We start from the raw sequence: 20,671 nt of genomic DNA, 5'->3' as shown, positions 1-20,671 counted from the left end.
AATAAATAATCATTTTAATCTTATATTTTTATATACATCCAAATACAAGAATTAGAATTATCAAATTAATTTATATTTTAAAAAAATAGATCTGAAAAAAAAAAAAAAATCATTCTCATTCCTCATTATCATGTATCAAACATGACCTACATGTATTGATTATTCTAAGAATTATTTATTCCTCGACTTGGATGGGTATCGGGAAGTCTAATTTGAAGAATCAATCCAATGATGATAGTTGAAGAAGCTAAAGGATTAACTTATATTAGTTTGTTGTGATATGGATATGAAAGCTTGTGGTAGACAGATGGTGTAATTTTTCAACGTCTCTTGCATATTTAGGGTGAAGTCAAGCTTAGACTTGACATCATTTTATTAAATATTCCACAAAGCTATTCGCTTCATGTTTATTTCTCTTGGTGACAAGATCTCTTACTATTTGATCATACCAATAAGAAGAGTAGTGATTTAATCACCACAGTCCACGAACTGGTAGTTGACTATAAGGTGACCTTGGAGATAGCCAACCCCATTAGTGTCCAGTTGGTTGAATACTGCGACATCCAAATCCAGTCCTCCATTGCTGCATTGATCCACAATTCTCACTGTTGCTTGTGTCCCCGTGCCAGTATTTGTGACCTGCAATTATGGCCAGTTCACATAAAGTCGCTATCAAAATTAAAATTTGTAGGATAAAAATAAAATTGTTGTCTAAATAAATATTTGCGAAAGATATTGTAGTTTGAATTACTGGCTTTAATTACTAATAGTTTCTTTTTTTCTAAGAAATTACTAGAGTTTCTCGCTACTGGACCCTCCAAATTCAGGATAGAGATGGATACCAAGAAGAATTTGACCCGGAAAACAAATAACAGAGGTATGGAGAAGCTCCAGCACTTCGAGAAAGAATGATTAGATTAAGCAATCATGGTACTATTTATAAACAAGTTTAGAATGTGTTTGATGGTAAGTTTATAAAGTGTTTTTAATATTTCTCACACTTGAAAATTTTTATTATAAAGATTTCAAAACCCGTATTCATCCATGTAGTCTGCTGTTCATCCAAATGAACCTCACGATTTTAAAATGTGTGTACAAGATTAAAATAAGCTCGTACTTATTCAACGTGGGATATCACACTAAATGTGATTAAATTTTATAAAAACATATAAATTTCAACAAAATGTTAAGAAAAAACAAACATACATGAGAAATTGAGGAACCGGTTTCATATGATTGATCTTACCTTCAAGCACTTGCCACAGGCAGCTTGGCCAGTAGGGCCAGCAGGTCCACAAAAAGCAGTCCACCCATACTTGCTGCGCCATGCCAAGGACTTGTTGGCATCCCAAGTGGCGCAGTAGGCGCTCACTGCATTCAAGTCCCATCCATGTTGCTCCGGATTGTAGTAATGGTAAGTAGCCCTCACGTTACTTGCACTAGCACCTGTGCCGCCGCCACCACTGCTACCTCCGCCGGATTGGCAGTTACTTTGACAGCTTTGGGATGGAGAACAGTACTCAGCCGTTGTTCCGCAGTAGCCATACTGACTGCAGCAGAGGTTGTTGGCACAAGTCCGGCCACCGGCCTGGCGGCCGCACTGTTGGGCTGCGGCACAAGCCACTAAAGATAGCAGCACCGCCACCATGTATATGATTTTCCCCTCCATTTTGGTTGTATGATTTTTGGTGTATCAGCACTGAGTTTATATGGAAGTGGCTTGTGGTTTGAAAAGGATGTGAGGTAGAGGTTATGGAATTCAATTTGAATTTCATATCCATGAGTTGAATGTAATAGGGACGAGTTAGTGGGGGCAACAACCCACTTTGGGTGGATGAAATAAAACCTTCTGGATAAGCCAATTAAGACATATTCAATGGTCTTGAGATAGCTATTTGTTTGAATGTCAACATGAGAACTAACATCCTTTTTTTAAAGCTATTTTTGGTTTCTGAAAAAGCATTAAAAAATGATTTTTTTTTTTAATTTTATTATAAAAATACAAAAGAAAATAAAATATAATTAAAATTAATTAAAATTTTATATATTTTCAAATTATTGAATTTTTATATATAAAAAAAAGTTAAAATAAATTATAAAGAAAATTTATTAATTTTAGATCTATTTTTAAACTTTCTTTCACTGATATTTTCTTTCATTTTTTTTTTGATTTTTTTTTAAATCAAACATATTTTTAAGAAGCAAAAAAATCATTACATTGAAATTTATAATTAAAATTAATTCAAAATGGGCAATTAAAATGTGTTGTCATAAAGTATAGTCTATCTCCACTACCGATGCTCTAGACATGTACATTTATCGATTCATTGATTATACACGTCATAACTATGGCTCACAAAATATTAAATGCGAGGCACGTGCAAGTTTCAGACATGAATATTAATTTTTGATCTAATTAAATTACTAAAGCCTAGAAATTTGATTTGCAAATGATTTTTCATATTTGATTATAATATAAAAAATATTAAAGAGGATTAATGTAACGACTCATATTTATATAATGCCAAAAAATTTCTCTTTTATCTAATGTGAGATGTAACAAATACTTTTATTGAAGGATTTCGATCAATCCATTTTTTTTCTTATCACCCCATTACACTCTCATGTTACACGTTCCTTCATCACACACCCATCTTATAGTCTTTATTTAATTTACGTACGATAATTTTAATACTTACCTCATTAATAATATTTGGAGAAAAAATTTATTCTTTTAAGTCTTTCACCTTTTTTTGAACCAAATTATTGGAAACATGATCCACATATCTATATGAATACATTATTCATACAAATATATGAAATTTGCACCATTGTGCAAAAATGTTACATTAACGGTTCGATGTAAATGTATTAATTGTACAAGGGATGTACAAAACTACTATTTGTGTAGAATTTTAATCGATTTTGAACCATTTTTTTTCTTGTCATCTAAAATTATTTCAATTCGAATTTTAAATTTCATTATCCAAAATTTGTAATTGCATATTTCATATAAGTAGTTTTAACAATATTATTTCTTAGCATATTTTCATCCCCGATGAAGGAGGATTAACCACAATATTTAGGTCCTACATTTTTTGTGAAATCAAATTGACGTAAATGAATAACACATTAGTGTTATTGTTTCAAATGACTTAAAACAATATAAACAACATATAATAACTGTTGAAGACAAATTATCAATATTTTTCATTAAACTATGTCATTAAGACCTTCTCTACCAAAATTAAAACATAGAAAATAAAATTAAAATTAATCATATTTAAAGTGTTTATTACATATATATTACTATTTTACCTTTATAAAAATAATTTTAGCGGAGATTAAAAATTCATATTTAAATAGAATTAAAAATGAACGAAAAATATTTTTGTAACATTTGTACTTTTTTTTAATAGAAAAATCATTAATTTAAATTATCGAGTTATTAAATTTAAAATTTTTAGTTGTAATTATAATTTTGAAGATTTTATGATTTTTATGTCATTAGTTTTAATTTATTTTCTTAGATTCTTTATCTTAAATTTCATTTATTTTTTTTCTCATAATTTCATGTTTTCTATTAAATCCCTATTTAAGGTGATTTTCATCTAATTTGTGCTCCATTATATTCTCTTTATATACCTCTTTGCATGAAATAAATGTAACCTTAAATAAAGAAAATATTTAAATAACTGTTTATAATCTTAAAAATATTTATATAAAAAAATAGTTTATATATATATATATATATAAAGAATAAGAATAAGAATAATAATAATATTTTATGAGGTGTTTATAAAAAATATTTATTATATATTCTATAGACAAAAAACACTTATGAGTTATTTAAAAAATGCATTTGGTAATAATAGTTTTTAACTATTCATCTCCAATATTTAATTGGTTGGATATGATTTTTGGGAGAACAATGAATGATGGAAATGGTGCCACCTCCTCAACTAGCAACAATCTACATGATCCCATGACTCCGACGAATAAATATGTGAGAGAAAGGCGAGGTGAACGAACAAGAGAGAAAGTGAATGGAGAGAGAGAATGAAAGAGAGGTGGAAACATAATTTTTTTTTTTTTTCCTTCTTCCATAAAGGCAATTTAAGAAATTTTGAAAATTAATGTTCTTCGATTTAACTTTCAATTCACCATTAGGTCTTGAACTCAAATATAAGGATACGAGGATGTTGGATCAATTATCGGGTCTCACCTTAAAACATAATTCTTCATGAAATATTAAAAACAATTCAATGAATGGATGTGGAAGAAGCATCTATGGTCTCTATCATTCCAGCTAGATTTGTTTGTAGTTAGCGAAGAATGAGAAAGGTCCCTGGCTAGGAAAAGTCAGACTGGTGGGTTCATTGTCCCACCCTACCTGCATATGACCACATCTATGAAAATCGGTACAAAGCTGTGTTGGATTCTCTAAATCCCTAAAATCTTGTTTGGGTTGCAGAGGGAAAAGATCATCCAAAATCTCACATTTAAAATATGAAGAAACATCAAATGTGATAAACTTTAGTTAAATTAATACTCATTTATTTTTAAATTCTTCATTTATTAACCACCTAAGTGTAATCCAAGGACAACTTATGAAATAACATATGTTAATTCATGGCCAAATAAAAAAGGGTTATTTGCTTAAAAAAGTATTTAAAAACCCAATTTTTGAAATTTAACCTTTTATCATTTTTTTAGTTTTATTTGGGTAAAATTGTCTTCATTATTTTCTTGTAGAAATAACATTTAAAAAAAAAAAATTTACGTGTAAATACTTCAAATGACAAATGACAAATTACATTTATGTAAAAAATGAGATACTTTAAAAAAAAAAACATGGGAAGGACTAAATTTACAAAATTATTTCATCTTTTATCCAAATATTTTTTAAAAAAATTACTATGTTACATACTTATAATATGAGATAGTGACAAAATAAAATTTATCCTTACACAATAATTCCCTTAAATTAGATTAAAATTTATTCCACATGGGAACCATATTGGAGTAAAATAAATTATCTTCAAATTAAATGAAGTAAGTAAACCATTCTAGTAAATAAAATTGTGAATTTGATAGTTAAAAAGATAAATATTAGTTTTCATTAAAAATAATTTTAAAATTATCTAAGTATACTCTTTAGGGATGACAAAATGGTGAGTCCGAGATGGCTCACTCCATCCCACCCTTCTTGTTTATTTAAATTAATTGTCGTCCCTATCAACAATTTTTTTTTAAACAAGGCAGGTTTGCCTTGTTTAATTTTTTTTTTTCAATTTTTAATTTTTTTCTACTTTTAAAATTTAGATTCTATTAAAAATAAACACAGTTTATAACTAAATAAATATTATAAATGTTTATAATTTCTTTTTATGAAAAGTGATATTATATATATATGAAAAAAAGTTGAAAATGAAAAACATCAATTAAAATATTTTTTTATTTAATATTATACATAATTGGACGGGATGGGATAAAGTCATATCTGAACCCATCTCAAGTTTTAAAAGAATTCTCAAATCCGGACTAAACCCAGGAGGATGGGGCGCATGGAAAAATATGCCCTGTTGTCATCATTAATACTCTTCCAATACTCCAAGATAAAAAATAAAAAATAAAAAAATTAACATAAAAAACTATATAAATCATTGTCAAAAACTCCTCAAGCATTAACTTTAATTAAGAATTAGAAGTGAGGGAAAAACCATCCCTATGTCTTTGTCAATCCCTAAAAAAGTGTGTCCTCAAAAAAAAAAAAAAAAAATGGTTACTAAAAAATACTAAGAAAAGAGAAAAAAAAAAATACTATCTTATGTTTTGTTTTACTGTGAAAAATAAAAAAAAATATATATATAATTAAAATTGATTAAAATTTTATATGTTTTTAAATTATTTAATATTGTTATAAAAAAGAGAAATAAGTGAAATGAGTTCAAATAAACATATAAAAATTATTTATTAAATTTAAACTTATTTTTTATTTTCATTCACTTTTTTTCCTCTATTTTTATTTTATGTTTTTTTTTATTTTGCATTTTCTCTCAAAATCTCTGGAACCAAACATACCCTAAGACTATGTTTGGTTTTTGGAAATTTTGAGGAAAAATGTGATGGAAATAAAATAAAGGGAAAAAGTAAAAGAAAATAATAAGTGAAGAAAAATAAAAAAAATTGATTCAAAATCAATAAATTATTTTAAAATATAGAAATGAAATATAAAAAAAATTATTTTCTTGAATATATTTTTTTTCTTAATACTTTCTCAAAACCTAAAAGAAACGAATTTCAAATCGTCAGGAGCTATTCAAGCCTAGATTCAAAGATTGAAGACTTTAGAAGACAGTAAGTTGAAGATCTGAAAATTCTTGAAGGAAAGGTTTAATGATCAACATTTAACATGATGTACTATTTGGTCATTAAAACAAGGCTTGTCCCCCTGACAATCCTAATTAAAAGACGGCAGTCGCCATTACCACTCACAAATCAGAATTTCTACCGTGCACATTAATGTTGTACATGTTACCTTCTTCTCTAGAAAATTCAATCAATGGCTCTGGAAGAAGTAGTGGTGGTCCGTCCTTGTCGCTCCAGCTCGAATTGTTTGTAATTAGGGAAGAATGAGAAAGGGTCTTAGCTAGGATTAGGAAAGACCAGATTGGCCAATCGATTTCATTGTCCCACACCTCTAGTACAAGTTGTGTTTGGATTCCCTAAATCACTATAAATCTTGTTTGGATTATAGATATTTGTAGAGATCAAGGGAAAAAGAATTTGAAATCTCATGAAAAATGTCAAGAAAAATCAAATATGATAAAACTTAAAGTGATGTTTGGATGTATTCTCTATTTTTTTTGTTTTTAAACATAGAAGCTTGGTATAAAATGTAGGAATTTTTATATATAAATATAGATTACAGTTTTTTTTTTAAAGAAAGTAAAATAAATATTAAAATAATTTATTAAAAGGGATAAAATTCTCTCCATATTTATGAATTTATCAATTTTCATGTTTTTTTAAGTAACCTATTTTTGACATAAAAGTCCTTAACTGTTTCAAATATTTACAATATGTTTTAAAAGAAATTTTTATTGTTACAAGAAAACAATAAGGACATTTTTATTAAAATAAGACTAAAAAAAAATGAAGGGTTAGATTTTCAAAATTAAATTTTCAATTACCCTTTTAATTAAATAACCTTAAAATAGTTTCACTTCCTTCAATTTTTAAATTAAAAAAATTAATTACATGTAGTTTTGACTAAATGTAAAAAAATAAATTTGACTAAATGTAAAAAAATAAATTAGTTAAAGTTTGTTGAGATATTAGGAATGCTTTCCTTATATCATTTAGTTTTGAGATATTAGGAATGTTTAGATATTAGGAAAGTTGAGATATTATGAATATTGAGATATTAGGAATATTGAGATACTAGGAATATTGAGATATTAGGAAAATTGAGATATTAGGATATTAGTTATTATTTCCTTATATCATTCTTTCCTATTCTTAGAATGATGATTACCCTCTATATATACTTTGTACATGGACGAATGAAAGTATGAATGAAAAAACTACAATTTATCAATTTGAAGATGGTATCAGAGTTAGGGAACTGAAATCCTGGATATTTTGTCGCTATGGTAGTCCGACAGCGATCAACCATCCTAAGACAAGCCCTAATATTGATAAGTCAACCTTCAAATGCACTCACTTCAATAAGACTGGTCCCACCAGTTTGGATATCCCACAATTTCAAAGCAACGACTTTTGGTATGACCAGGAAAACAATAAGGAACCGAGGGTTTGAACCATGGACCTTTAGATCATGTTTAGGCTATCAACACTTTGTTATTAATTATAATAATCGTGATCAACGGAAGAAGGATTCCAAGAAAACCTCGACTACAACTGTTGCAGAAATAAAAACAGAGGCTAATGTTGCTGAGAAAGCCTCTGCATTGGTAGCCGCTACTGATCATGGTGGTAAGTTTTTAAATACTTTTACACCTGTTATTAATAGTGCATGGATAATTGATTCTGGTGCTACAGATCATATGACTTTTGATTCTAGACAGGTTTCACCCCTTAGACCTTCCTCACAAAAAATTGTTTCCACAGCCAATGGTAACACAACCCTAGTCATTGGGGAAGGATCCTTAACTCTTACTGATACTTTGAATTTGGATTCTGTTTTAGTTGTTTCATCTTTAGATTACAATCTTTTGTCAGTTTCTCAAATCACTACAGTCTTATCTTGTATTGTCATTTTTTGGCCTGAATTTTGTGTGATTAAGGACATCCAAACAAGACAGACGATTGGTTGTGGTATGAAACAGGGAAAACTCTATTACTTGGACTTGCAATCAAAGGATTCAAATAAGTTGCAACAAGCCTTGATGGCAGATGGATTTGAGGGGGAGAAGAAAAAGTCTGAAATTTGGTTGTGGCATCGACGTCTAGGACATGCTTCATTTGGTTATTTTAAAAAATTGTTTCCTAGTTTGTTTGCAAAGAGTGATATTTCTGGTTTCCGTTGTGATATTTGTGAATTGGTTAAAAGCCATCGTGCTTCGTTTCCGTTAATTTTGAATAAAAGTTCATTTCCTTTTATGGTTATACATTCTGATGTTTGGGGCCCATCCAAAGTCCCAACTTTGAGTGGCTCACGTTGGTTTGTTACTTTTATTGATGATTGTACCAGAATGACATGGTTTTGCTTGATGAAGACCAAAGATGAAGTGAACTTGTTGTTTAAAAAAATTCATAAAATGATTGAAACTCAGTACAATGCAAAGGTTCGGGTTCTGCGTAGTGATAATGGTGGAGAATATCAAAGTTCTGATCTTCAAAAGTATTTGGAAGGACATGACATCATTCATCAGACTACTTGTTCCAATACACCCCAGCAAAATGGAGTCACTGAACAAAAAAATCGACACTTGTTAGAGGTTGTTCGTGCTTCCTTGATAGCAGCCAAAACATCGATATCTTATTTGGGAGAAGCAATCACATCTGCCGCATACTTGATCAATCGGGTACCTTCTAGTTCAATTAACTTTCAAACACCTCTCCAAGCTCTTACTAATGTCGTAGTTGCCCCAACCGTCCCAAATCTACCTCCTCGTGTTTTTAGTTGCGTGGCATTTGTGCATCTACACAAGCACCAACGCACCAAGTTAACTTCCCATGCATTGCAATGTGTGTTTGTTGGATATGCATTGCACAAAAAGGGATATCGATGTTACCATCCTCCAACTTGACAAATGTATATTACAATGGATGTGGTGTTTCATGAAGATTCAATGTATTTTTCATCTGAGTCTAAACTTCAGGGGGAGTACCATAAGGAAATTCAAACTCTCAATTATGATTATCATATCTCTGAGGAAGATGAATATAGACAATCTGAACTAGTGAACCAGGAAGTGGGTGAGTTGGATATGAGTGGTCAACAATTTGGGTCCGAAGATGTCTTCACTGAAATACCAAACCAATCGTCGTCTGTTGAGGGTGTTCTTAATTTGGAACATGATCCTTTCATGAAACGGTTACCACATCGTCATAATAGAGGTATTCCTAAACCCACATATGAATCTGAATTGTCTACTAAAGTCAAATATCCCATGAGCAACTATGTGTCTACCCATCGTTTGTCTGAATCAAATAAGTCATTTGTAAATCAATTATCTACTGTAACTATTCTTAACAGTGTACAGGAAGCCTTAGCTGATCCAAGGTGGAAAGCAGCCATGAATGAAGAGATGAAATCATTGCAAAAGAATAAAACATGGGAACTCGTAGAATGTCCACCAGGAAAGAAGCCAATTGGGTGTCGTTGGATCTATATTGTGAAGTACAAGGCAGATGGTAGTATTGAACGATTTAAAGCAAGACTGGTAGCAAAATGGTACACTCAAACTTATGGAATTGACTACACAGAGACATTTGCACATGTAGCTAAGATCAACACAATTCGAGTATTATTGTCTTTAGCTGCAAACCTAGATTGGCCATTACAACAATTCGATGTGAAAAATGCCTTTATGCATGGCGAGTTATCTGAAGAAGTATATATGGATCTTCCACCAGGATGCATGGTGTCAGAAAAGCAATGTCAGAAGGTGTGCAAATTAAAGAAGTCATTGTGTCAACCTGTTAATACACCAATAGAAGAAGGTTTGAAATTGTGTGTTGAGCCTAATCAAGTATCAATCGATAAGGGAAGATACCAGAGACTTGTGGGGAGATTAATGTACTTAGCTCATACAAGACCAGATCTTGCTTATGCATTGAGTGCAGTGAGTCAATACATGCATAATCCTGGAGAGCAACATATGAATGCAGTCATGCGTATTTTGAGGTATTTGAAGAATGCTCCTGGGAAGGGAATTTTGTTCGCTAAAAATGTTGATCATCAGAGTATAGAAGTATATACTGATACTGATTGGGCCGGTGCAGTGGATGATAGGCAATCTACATCTGGTTACTTTACCTTTGTAGGTGGTAATCTTGTGACATGGAAAAGTAAGAAGCAGAATGTCGTCGGTCGTTGAAGTGCAGAAGCGGAATTTAGAGGTATGACTCTAGGACTTTGTGAGGCATTATGGCTAAGACTCCTCTTACAGGATTTAGTTTACCTATCTAGGCAAACAATCCGATTGTTTTGTGACAATAAAGCCGCATGTGACATTGCTCATAATCCAGTACAACATGATCGTACAAAGCATGTCGAGGTGGATAAATTCTTCATTAAGGAAAAGTTGGATGATAAGATTGTGGAATTACCTAAGATTCGATCAGAAGATCAATTGGCCGATATCCTTACCAAAGTTGTCTCAAGTCAAGTGTTCTCAAAATTTTTAGACAAGTTAGGCATGTGTGACATCTATGCACCAACTTGAGGGGGAGTGTTGAGATATTAGGAATGCTTTCCTTATATCATTCTTTCCTTATATCATTTAGTGTTGAGATATTAGGAATGTTTAGATATTAGGAAAGTTGAGATATTATGAATATTGAGATATTAGGAATATTGAGATACTAGGAATATTGAGATATTAGGAAAATTGAGATATTAGGATATTAGTTGTTATTTCCTTATATCATTCTTTCCTTGTATCATTTTTTCCCATTCTTAGAATGGTGATTACCCTCTATATATACTCTGTACATGGACGAATGAAAGTATGAATGAAAAAAACTACCATTTATCAATTTGAAGAAAGTCTTTTGACTAAATGCGACAAACTATTATTAAGGAGAACGAAAAATAAACTTTATTTATTCTTAATTTTGCTTTATGGAGTTTGATTTTGTTATAAATACGGGTGACGTAATAAAAAGCATTACATCATTGACATATTAATAATCAATTTATAAATTATTATAAAAGGTCACATCAATTATGGGTGGCAATTTTTCTTCAATTTTGATAATAATTTTTCATTTTTTTTGGATGTTTCTTTGTCAAATATATCTGTTCCTTTCAGTATTGATATGCTCAAATCGTGTTGTATCAACTAACATAAAAGTGATTTTCTTAATTTTTTAATACTTGGACATGACTAAGAGCTTGTGTGAAAATGATTTTAAAGAATGTTTTCAATTTTTTTATTACTTAAAATCAATTTTTTGGATAAAAATTTTCAAGTATTAAAAAAAATTAAAAACCCTTTGGGATAAGGGGAAAACTTTGCTGGTTAAAAGAAAGCAGGAGGAAAGCAGAATTCATAAAGATTTATATGTGATTTTTTGCTCTTGCAAATTCATACAAAGCCAAACTCAAAGTTTGACAACATTTTATTGCAGTAGAAGCGGCTAACTCCATGCTTATTTATTTTTGCACCATAATCTCTTATTATTAGGAACAAGGGGAGTAGTGGTTTAGTCACCACAGTTCACAAACTGGTAATTGACTGTAAGATGACCTTTGGCGTAGCCAGCCCCATTAGTGTCTAGTTGATTGAACACTCCGGAATCCAAATCCAATCCTCCATTGCTGCATTGGTCCACTATTCTCACTGTTGCCTGAGTTCCTGTGGCAGTGTTTGTCACCTGCACACCTCAAATAGTTCAGGTTATATATACATGTATATATACAGAGAGAGAGAGAGAGAGAGAGAGAGATTGTTTGATAATTAGAATCTTACACTAAGGCACTTGCCACAGGCAGCTTGGCCAGTAGGACCAGAAGGTCCACAGAAGGCAGTCCATCCATACTTGCTGCGCCATGCCAAGGGCTTGCTGGCATCCCAAGTGGAGCAGTAGGCGCTCACTGCGTTCAAGTCCCATCCATTTTGCGCCGGATTATAGTAATGGTAGGTGGCCCTCACATTGCTGGCGCTCTGGGCAGCGGCACAAGCCACTAGAGACAGCAACACCACCACCTTGCATATGCCTCTCCTCTCCATTTTTGTTGAATGATTTTTGCTTCATCACCTCTCGAATTTATAGAGAGGAGTCCCCTATGATGACCCGAAAAATTAGGCTCTCGGGGCTGAAGATTATGATCCTACGATCCTAGAGCTTTTGACCTTTCAACCATTGTGACTCGGGTTGTTTGAAATATGGACAAGCTTCAAGCTTCATAGGACAACATTCCACATGGTGTGTCGGAGTGAATCAGTTAATCAGCCTTGTGGGACACGTAACTCATATTCCACGAAGGGAAAATTTATTTTAAAACTTTTTATTTTTTTCATTAAAAAGACAAAATTAACAAAGAAATATTCTTAATAAAAATGCTTTTTTTCTTTAAATATTATTAAAATACAATTATTTTAAAAAATAAATATAAAAATGTGATTTTTTTCGACACTTTTTTTATTTTTTATCAAACTCATCTTTTCAGAAGATAAATTTATTTTTTATATTATACTCGTCTTTTTAAAGAGCATTTTATTTTTTATTTTTACCTTAAAACATTTTGTAATCATTTGTTCAAAAGGCTGAGTTGTACTAGAAATTAAAACATGTGGTTTGTGAGTGAGGAGGATGCTACCGGCGGTCAAGATGGGCAACTGATATTTTGTAATCATCCTTTTGAATTACTTTTCTAGAAATATGGGGAAAAATTGTTTAAGTCAGTCAATGGGTGCCAGAAATCATATTTACTAATTACTTTTCTAGAAATATGGGTAGGTTGTTTAAGTCAGTCAATGGATGCCCAGATATTCCAAGTCAGAAACAGCCAAGTCATGGGTGAGTCGGCTGTGATTTCCAACAATTATTCGTAGCATACATTAAAATCTAATTAATAAATGTTCTTTAAAATTCTGATCTAAACATCAATTAGGTTCATTTGAGGTTGACATGTGGGTTGATCCAAAAAGGCTTGATGCCGGTCCAAATCCACCTTTGTTTGGTTTGCAAAATTCTCGAGGAAAAGGAAAATTTATTTATTTGCAACAATCAAGGAGAAAAACCCGAAAGAGCATTGACAAATTGCACCAAGCTCATATTTTATTTGCAACACCCACAAAAATATATATACCAAATTTACAAAATATTCTTATTACATGACATTTTTCATGGGAATTTTTTTATGAGAAGAATAAAAAAATATTTCAAAATATTACCTATAACACAAGAATATTAAGTATAAATATCATACTTTCATGCAACCCAAAATTTTATATCTACATGTAAATACTTCTACTAATAACAACATAACTTCTAATAATATGAATTTATAAAAACTATCAAACATTTTTCTCTTTGTATAATTTGATGTATAAAATATTAATATTTTGATAATATATAAATATTATCTATATTTTTGTTATCATAGCTTCAAGTTATAATATATTTCATTATAATTTTTTATTACATGAATTTTATAAAGTTCTACACAATTGTTAGTTAACAATTTTGTTCTCTATAACTTTTAGCTATAAGAAAGTACATATTAACAATTTTGACATAACTTTTGATTAGTACAAATAATATTAATTTTCTTAGTTACATAACTTCATATTATGAGTAATAATATTTGTATAGCTTTTGACTATATAATACAAGTTTATAATAAAACATTTTTTCATATAGCTTATGGTTATACAAGTTTTAACAATTATTAATTTACTAACTTTTTCTTCATAGTTTCAGGTTATGAATAATTAAATTTCAGTAATATTATAATAACATTAAACATTTGACAATTATGTTATGATATAACTTTTGGTTATACAACAAGATTAAAAATTGTCCATGTATCCTCTAGCTACATAGTTGTTAATTGATAATTTTGTTTTATATAACTTCTGATTACATAAGAAAATTAGAAATTGTATACATATCTTCTGTCTATAAAACAATTATTAATAAAAATTGTTTCAATAATTTCTTGTTATGAAAAATGCGTGAATACGAAATAAAAATTAAAAGCCAATGTTTTTCATAACTTTGAATTATGATTATTTTGTCAAAACAAAAAATGTGCAAATCTGCACATAGCTTCAAGCTATTAATTATTCATTATGCAAATTTGTACATAGTTTTAGGTTATGAATTATTCATTATGTAGATCTGTACATAATTTCAGGTTATGAATTATTCATTATCCAAATTTGTAAATAGCTTCAAGTTATGAATTATTCATTTTGCAAATTTGTATATAGCTTCAAGTTATGAACTATTCATTATATAGCTTTTGGCTATATAATGTTATTTTATATAACTTCTAGTTATATAATATAATTAAAAAGTAATTATGGATCATATGCATAGCTTTCGGTTATGTATTTGCGATTTTGTAATTTACTCTATAACTTTTGGTTATGAGAATTGTACATACTTTTTATAACTTCTAGTTATGAAAATTTTCTATATAGCTTTTAGTTATTAAATAATTAAAATATCTACAATTACAAGTTTTTAGTTTGATTATATGAAATATGATTTACATAACCTCTAGCTATGAGATAAAGTAAATAAAAATTATAATAATAGAAGACAATGCATACTACTTTTCATATTTTGTTTGAAGAAAATAAGGTTACATACCTATAAGAAATTTTATTGATGAATTCTTCTCATTTTTTTTTATCTCGAACATTCTTATTTTTTTCTTACATACTCAAAGCGTCGTTTTGATAACATGTTGTAAAATAATAAGTGGGAGGAAAAGAAAATGAAAAAAATGAAATTAGAATATAGGAAGAAAACATGATGAACTTTCATTAGAGGTCTCACCCTTTTATAAGAAGTCACAAAAAGATGTACATTAATATGAATGATCACCCACAAGTTCCTGATAAATTCTCATATTTTATAACAAAAATAAATAAAATCTCAATTGATATTAGTACTTATTTTTTCTTGTTTATTCAATTTTTTTTTATATTTATTTTGGTTTAATACACTTTGCCCCCTCAATTTATCCTATGTTTTGCACATTGCCCCTTTAAGTTTAAAATCAAACACATTGCACCTCATGCTTCTTAAATTGCAACATTTTGCCTTGATCGTTGAACGGTGTTAGTTTTAGTGGATGGAAATATCATATGTTGTACACGTGACTAAGTAATGAAGGGTAGATTTGGAAAATCCCAACCCCAAAAAAACCCAAACAGAGAGCTTTGTCTTTGTTTTTCATTCAAAGCCCTAACCCATCAAAACCCTAAAAGCCCTAACAAATCTGAAGCACTAGAATCTGGCAAGTAGAGCTTTGTGAAGAAACATAGCTACAAGAGTAATGGAGGATCCTCCTATTAATTGAGAAGGTTTTTGGGATGTGATAAATAATGTATTGATTTTTATATCGATTCTTGGTCATTTGTTCTTTGTAGACATCTTATTATTATATGTGTTTAATTTTTGGTAAAGAGATGTGGAGGATGTGGATTATTCATGTACAATGCTCCATGATAGGTCGAAGAAAATCATTCTTGGATTGTTGAATGGTCTAAAGAAAAGGGAAAATGAAGTATTTGTTTATCAAAAAAGGGTTAAATGTATGTTTTGGTTGATGATCATTCCATGGGCAATTTGTTTGGCTCTTCTAGTCATCATGCTACAAAGAAATGGTGTAAGTTCTTTTAGGCAAGCTTTGTACCAGTGTTACCTAGAAATTTGTAGATCTGATGAAGGCTCCCTCCCAATTTGGTTTAGTTTTGTATTTTTTGTGAACAATTTGAATTGATGAGAAGTTGTGGTTGGGGCCTTGATGGAATTAAGCTATGAAATCCATGTTTTATAATTAATGGAATGACAAGATTTGCTGTTAAAATCCATTTCAATCGAACTCTCAGCCTTTTGATGTTTGTATTAGGTATTTGGGGCCTTAGGGTTTCAATGGGTTAAGGCTTCAAACGAAGATGAAGCCTGAGAGTTGTTTGGGGCTTTTTCGGGGTTAGGATTCTCCAGATCTACCATTCATTAGTCAATTACTTGCATAACACGTGATATTTTCAGGGTTAGGATTCTCTAGATCTACCATTCATTAGTTAGTCACTTGCATAACACGTGATATTTCCGTCCACTAAAGCTAACATTGTTCAACGATTAAGGTAGAGTGCTGCAATTTAATAAGCATGGGGTGCAATGTGTTTCATTTTAAACCTAAAGGGATAATGTGCAAAACAAATGATAGGTTGAAGGGGCAAAGTGTATTAAACCCATTTATTTTTTATGATTTTGTCTTATTGGAATTAACCAAATTATAAAAAAATAATACTTTTAAACTGCTATTGTTTTAGCTATAATTTACCACATAAATTATTGTTTTAGTTTTTGTCTTATTGTTTTAGCAAAAAAATAATACTTTTAAACCAAATTATAGTTTTAAGTAAAAGACTTTTAACTATCTTATATTTAGTTATTTGAAAAAAGGAAAAAAAATACGATATTATTTGATATTTATGAAAATCTTAATCCCCACTTTTGAAAGTACATTAAAAAAAAAAACCTTTGACATAGGTACAAAAAATAAGATTAAGGTATAAATAAATAAAATCAAGTTATAAGACAATAAAAGCGCACACCTTTTCCTTTTGAAAAATATCAAAATTTATAACAAAAATGATTAAATTCTTTAAAATAATTTTAAGGGTTTCGACTACCAAATTATTAAAATTATTGAAAATTTCTAATGGTTTTTCCTTCTATTTTATTTTTATTTTATTTTGAAAATTTTCTTTAAATGTTCTTGATAATTTTTGTTTTGAATAAAATCTAAAACTTTTTTTAAATATTCTTCATATTTCATACATTTTCATAATTAATATTTAAAATTATTTAATTATTTAATAATAATAATAATAATAATTACCCTTAATTACCTTCACTATAATATAATATTTTTCAGCTTACCTCTAACAAAAGTCCCTGACCCCGCCCATATCTATCTATCTTACATAATCTTTAAAAATTTATTTTCATTTTGTAACTTTTTTTAAAGATATTTTTAATAATTATAATATTTAAAAATATTATATTATAATAATATATTGATTTAAAAATTATTAAGGAATTTATACTCCACAAGAAATATCCATGCGTTCGGCGTTTGTGAGATGCATCCAATTGCAACTCATCATAACTTGAATCAATGGCGGAGAGATTTGGTAGTGTGTTGGACGTACCCTTAGGCTTGGGAAGGCGACAAATGGGAGGCGGCTACAAGTGTTGTCTTGCAGATAATTACCAAGAAATAGTCAATCCAGGATTAGTCAATAATAATTAGGCACCTCAATCAAATCATTAACGGCCCTTTCCAGCAGGGTGAGAGGGTGACAACAGAGAACACCATGATCTGGACTGGCCGTGCTCGTCACTCGCTTTTGGCAAGCGGGCTTCTCATCCCAAACATGAATCTTTTGCATATCAATTTTCTAATATGTCAAGAATGATTTAAGATTTATTTTTATTATGGGGAAAAATTGGAATAAGATGTCATTGAATAAAAACATTTAAAAAAACTGAAGTAGCTTTTTAATTTTTTTCTTAATATGAAAAGACTAGAATTTATTTTATCTAACAAAATAACCCTTGTCACTAAAAATTACATTTACGAATTTTTAGTAAATAATAATAAATTTTTTATTTCATAAAATTAAAATACCATAGTAAAAAATTTTAATTTTGTAAAATAAAGTATTACATAAACATCTAAATTATCAATAACTAATTAAACTATTAAGTTTTGATTAATATAAAAAAGAGATAGTACCATTTAAAAGAAAATAATATATATATATATATATATATATATATATATATATATATATATATATATATATATATATATTTCTAAAAGAAAATACAAAAGTTTATAGAGAAAGAGCTCTAAGGAAAATAATAGAGGTTAACTATGAAGATTTGGATTCTTGAGATATTGTTAATTCTTTTGAAGTTGTTTGGCTTGATTTGTGGAAATTGTGAGGATACCCCTCTCAAGGTTGGTAGACAATGATAATGAACGGTAAGCTTGTAACAAAATACTTAGAAAGATTCTTTCCATAAAGTCTTTCTAAATATATAAGCAATTTGATTTTTGGTAGGAAGATGTCATATGTGAAGAGCATTGACAGTAACTTTTTCTCGTATGTAGTGGGAGTCAATCTCAATATGTTTCATACATGCATGAAGAGCTAGATTGTGAACTAAGTGAATGACACTTGTGTTGTCATAAAGAAAGAGATATTCGATTTCAGTGGCAACAGTAGCCAAAGATCGATATTCAACTTTAGTGTTACATCATGAAAGTGTAGGTTGCTTCTTGGAAGCCCAAACCACACAATTCAACTCAAGAAAAATGCAAAATTTTGTTGTGCTTCCTCTAGTGGTTGGACAACTAACCCAATCTACATCATTCAAGGTGAGAGAGCTTTGAGATAGATAATGAAGACTATGAGTTAAAGTTCATTTTATATAGCACAAAATGCATTTTATAGCACAAAGGTCCTCCATCGATAGATTTTGAAAGTGTCGGCATGCAAGATTTAGTACATTAGTAAGGTCAAGTTGAGTGAACGTTAGTTATTGGAGTGAGCCACATAATTGGCATTCAGTAGGGTTTGTCAAAACTCATTGTTGTTTGGAAGAAGGTTGGGTTCTTGAGCTGTTAGGGTATTAATTTTGGAGGCATCAAGCATTCTTGCTTTGACTAGAATCACAAGTGTATTTGGTCTAAGAGAGGATAAGTCCACCAAGAAAATATTTAATCTCAAAGCTAAGAAAGTTATGAAGTTTGCCAAGCTCCTTGAGAGACGTTGGATGAGATGAGAAATAAAAGAAGCACTATTTGTGATAATTACCCCATTTACATAATAAAGTAAAAGAATGATGTTAGTACCATGGCTATAATAAATATTAATGATGAATTTGCTTTGTTCCAAATAAAACCATTAGAGAGACGGCATGAAGGAATTTCATAAACCAAGTGTGAGGTACTTGTTTAAGGCTATAAAGAGATTTATGAAGAATACTAACATGATTTGATAGTTTTGGATGTACAAAGCTTGATGGTTGCCCTATATATACACATGTTCATTGAGTGCTCCATATAAAAATGCATTTTTTATGTCCAATTGTTTTAAGTGTTTCTCCAACATCAAGACCTGGGATTTGAGAGTAATCTTTTGTAACTAAATGGGCTCTGAATTTGTCGAAAGTACCATCTTCTTATAGCTTAGTGTGAAAAATCCACTTAGAACTAATAACGTTGGAATCAAGTGGTCGTGGGACAAGTGACCAAGTGTGACTATGATGTTAGGTGTTGACTTCTTCTTGCATGACATCACACAATTTGTGTATTTGAGTGATGTTTTGTAAGTTTTTGCATCAATGATGAAAACAAGAAAAACATCATGGGATTTTGGAGAGTTGGAAATAAAGAGGCCAATGAAATCTTGGAGATAGGTAGGTGGTTGGTTTTCTTGAATAGAGCAATGAGGAGGAGATGATGTGATCATGAGAGAAGTAACTATTTCTTTTGGAAAAGTGGACGTAAATGAAGGAATGGTCAAGTTGTGATATAGAAGAATTTTAGGGGAATTAGATGTGGTGTTATGAGAAGATAAAAAAGTGGTGAAATCAAAGAGGTATTAATAAAAGTTCATTTGAATTATTTTCCTAATGATGAGAGAAAGGTGTGGAAGAATCTATAACTTTTATGCAGAGGACTATATCCAACGCACACACAAGGAATAGTTATTTGAGATATGGAAATCATTGAGATACAAAAATTTGCAATTTAGAGTACAAGATTCTTATCAAATAATTTAAAATAAGGAGTTTTTTTTATTGTTGCAAGAAAGAAACAATATATTAATAAGGTAAATTGTATGTTAGTGCTTTTGCTCTACACACCCATTTGGTCTTGGGGTTTGAGGACAAGAAAGTTGGTGAGAAATGTCATGCTGAGTTAAATGATTTATAAATTCATTTGAAGTAAATTCTTCACCTTCGTCACTTTGAAAATTTTGATCTTCTTGTCAAATTGATTCTCAACAAGAGCTCGGTCATATCAACCATAGCCTTGAGTTGTGCATAGCATCTAAAGCCTTAAGGTCATGACCAGAGTGTTCCATGTCAACCATAGGCTTGAGCTATTTATAGTCTCTAAATGCCTGAGCTCATGACCCGGAGTCGTTCATCTCATACATAGCCTTAACTTTTTCATAGGATCTAGAGCCTTTAGCTCACGACCTGG

At 30.1% G+C, this 20,671-nt stretch overlaps 2 protein-coding genes across 2 annotated transcripts; both read right to left on the bottom strand.

The window, feature by feature from the left end:
• Positions 1-337: 337 nt before the first annotated feature.
• LOC100260476 (pathogenesis-related protein PR-4) lies at positions 338-1,740 on the bottom strand. The gene is made up of 2 exons (XM_002264611.5): positions 1,247-1,740; positions 338-639 (listed from the first exon to the last, which is right to left on the bottom strand). Exons 1-2 carry the CDS (start codon positions 1,667-1,669, stop codon positions 469-471), a joined length of 594 nt encoding a protein of 197 aa, XP_002264647.1. The 5' UTR covers positions 1,670-1,740; the 3' UTR covers positions 338-468.
• A 9,989-nt stretch (positions 1,741-11,729) lies between these two features.
• On the bottom strand, positions 11,730-12,575 carry LOC100255405 (pathogenesis-related protein PR-4). The gene is made up of 2 exons (XM_002264684.5): positions 12,168-12,575; positions 11,730-12,072 (listed from the first exon to the last, which is right to left on the bottom strand). The coding sequence occupies exons 1-2, from the start codon at positions 12,426-12,428 to the stop codon at positions 11,902-11,904; spliced, it is 432 nt and encodes a 143-aa protein (XP_002264720.1). The 5' UTR covers positions 12,429-12,575; the 3' UTR covers positions 11,730-11,901.
• Between the last annotated feature and the right edge of the window lie 8,096 nt (positions 12,576-20,671).

The sequence above is a fragment of the Vitis vinifera genome, chromosome 14, assembly GCF_030704535.1.
Source record: "Vitis vinifera cultivar Pinot Noir 40024 chromosome 14, ASM3070453v1".
Lineage (NCBI taxonomy): Eukaryota > Viridiplantae > Streptophyta > Magnoliopsida > Vitales > Vitaceae > Vitis > Vitis vinifera.
The sequence above is the reverse complement of the archived record's forward strand: the minus strand, read 5'-3'. Positions and strand labels throughout refer to the sequence as shown.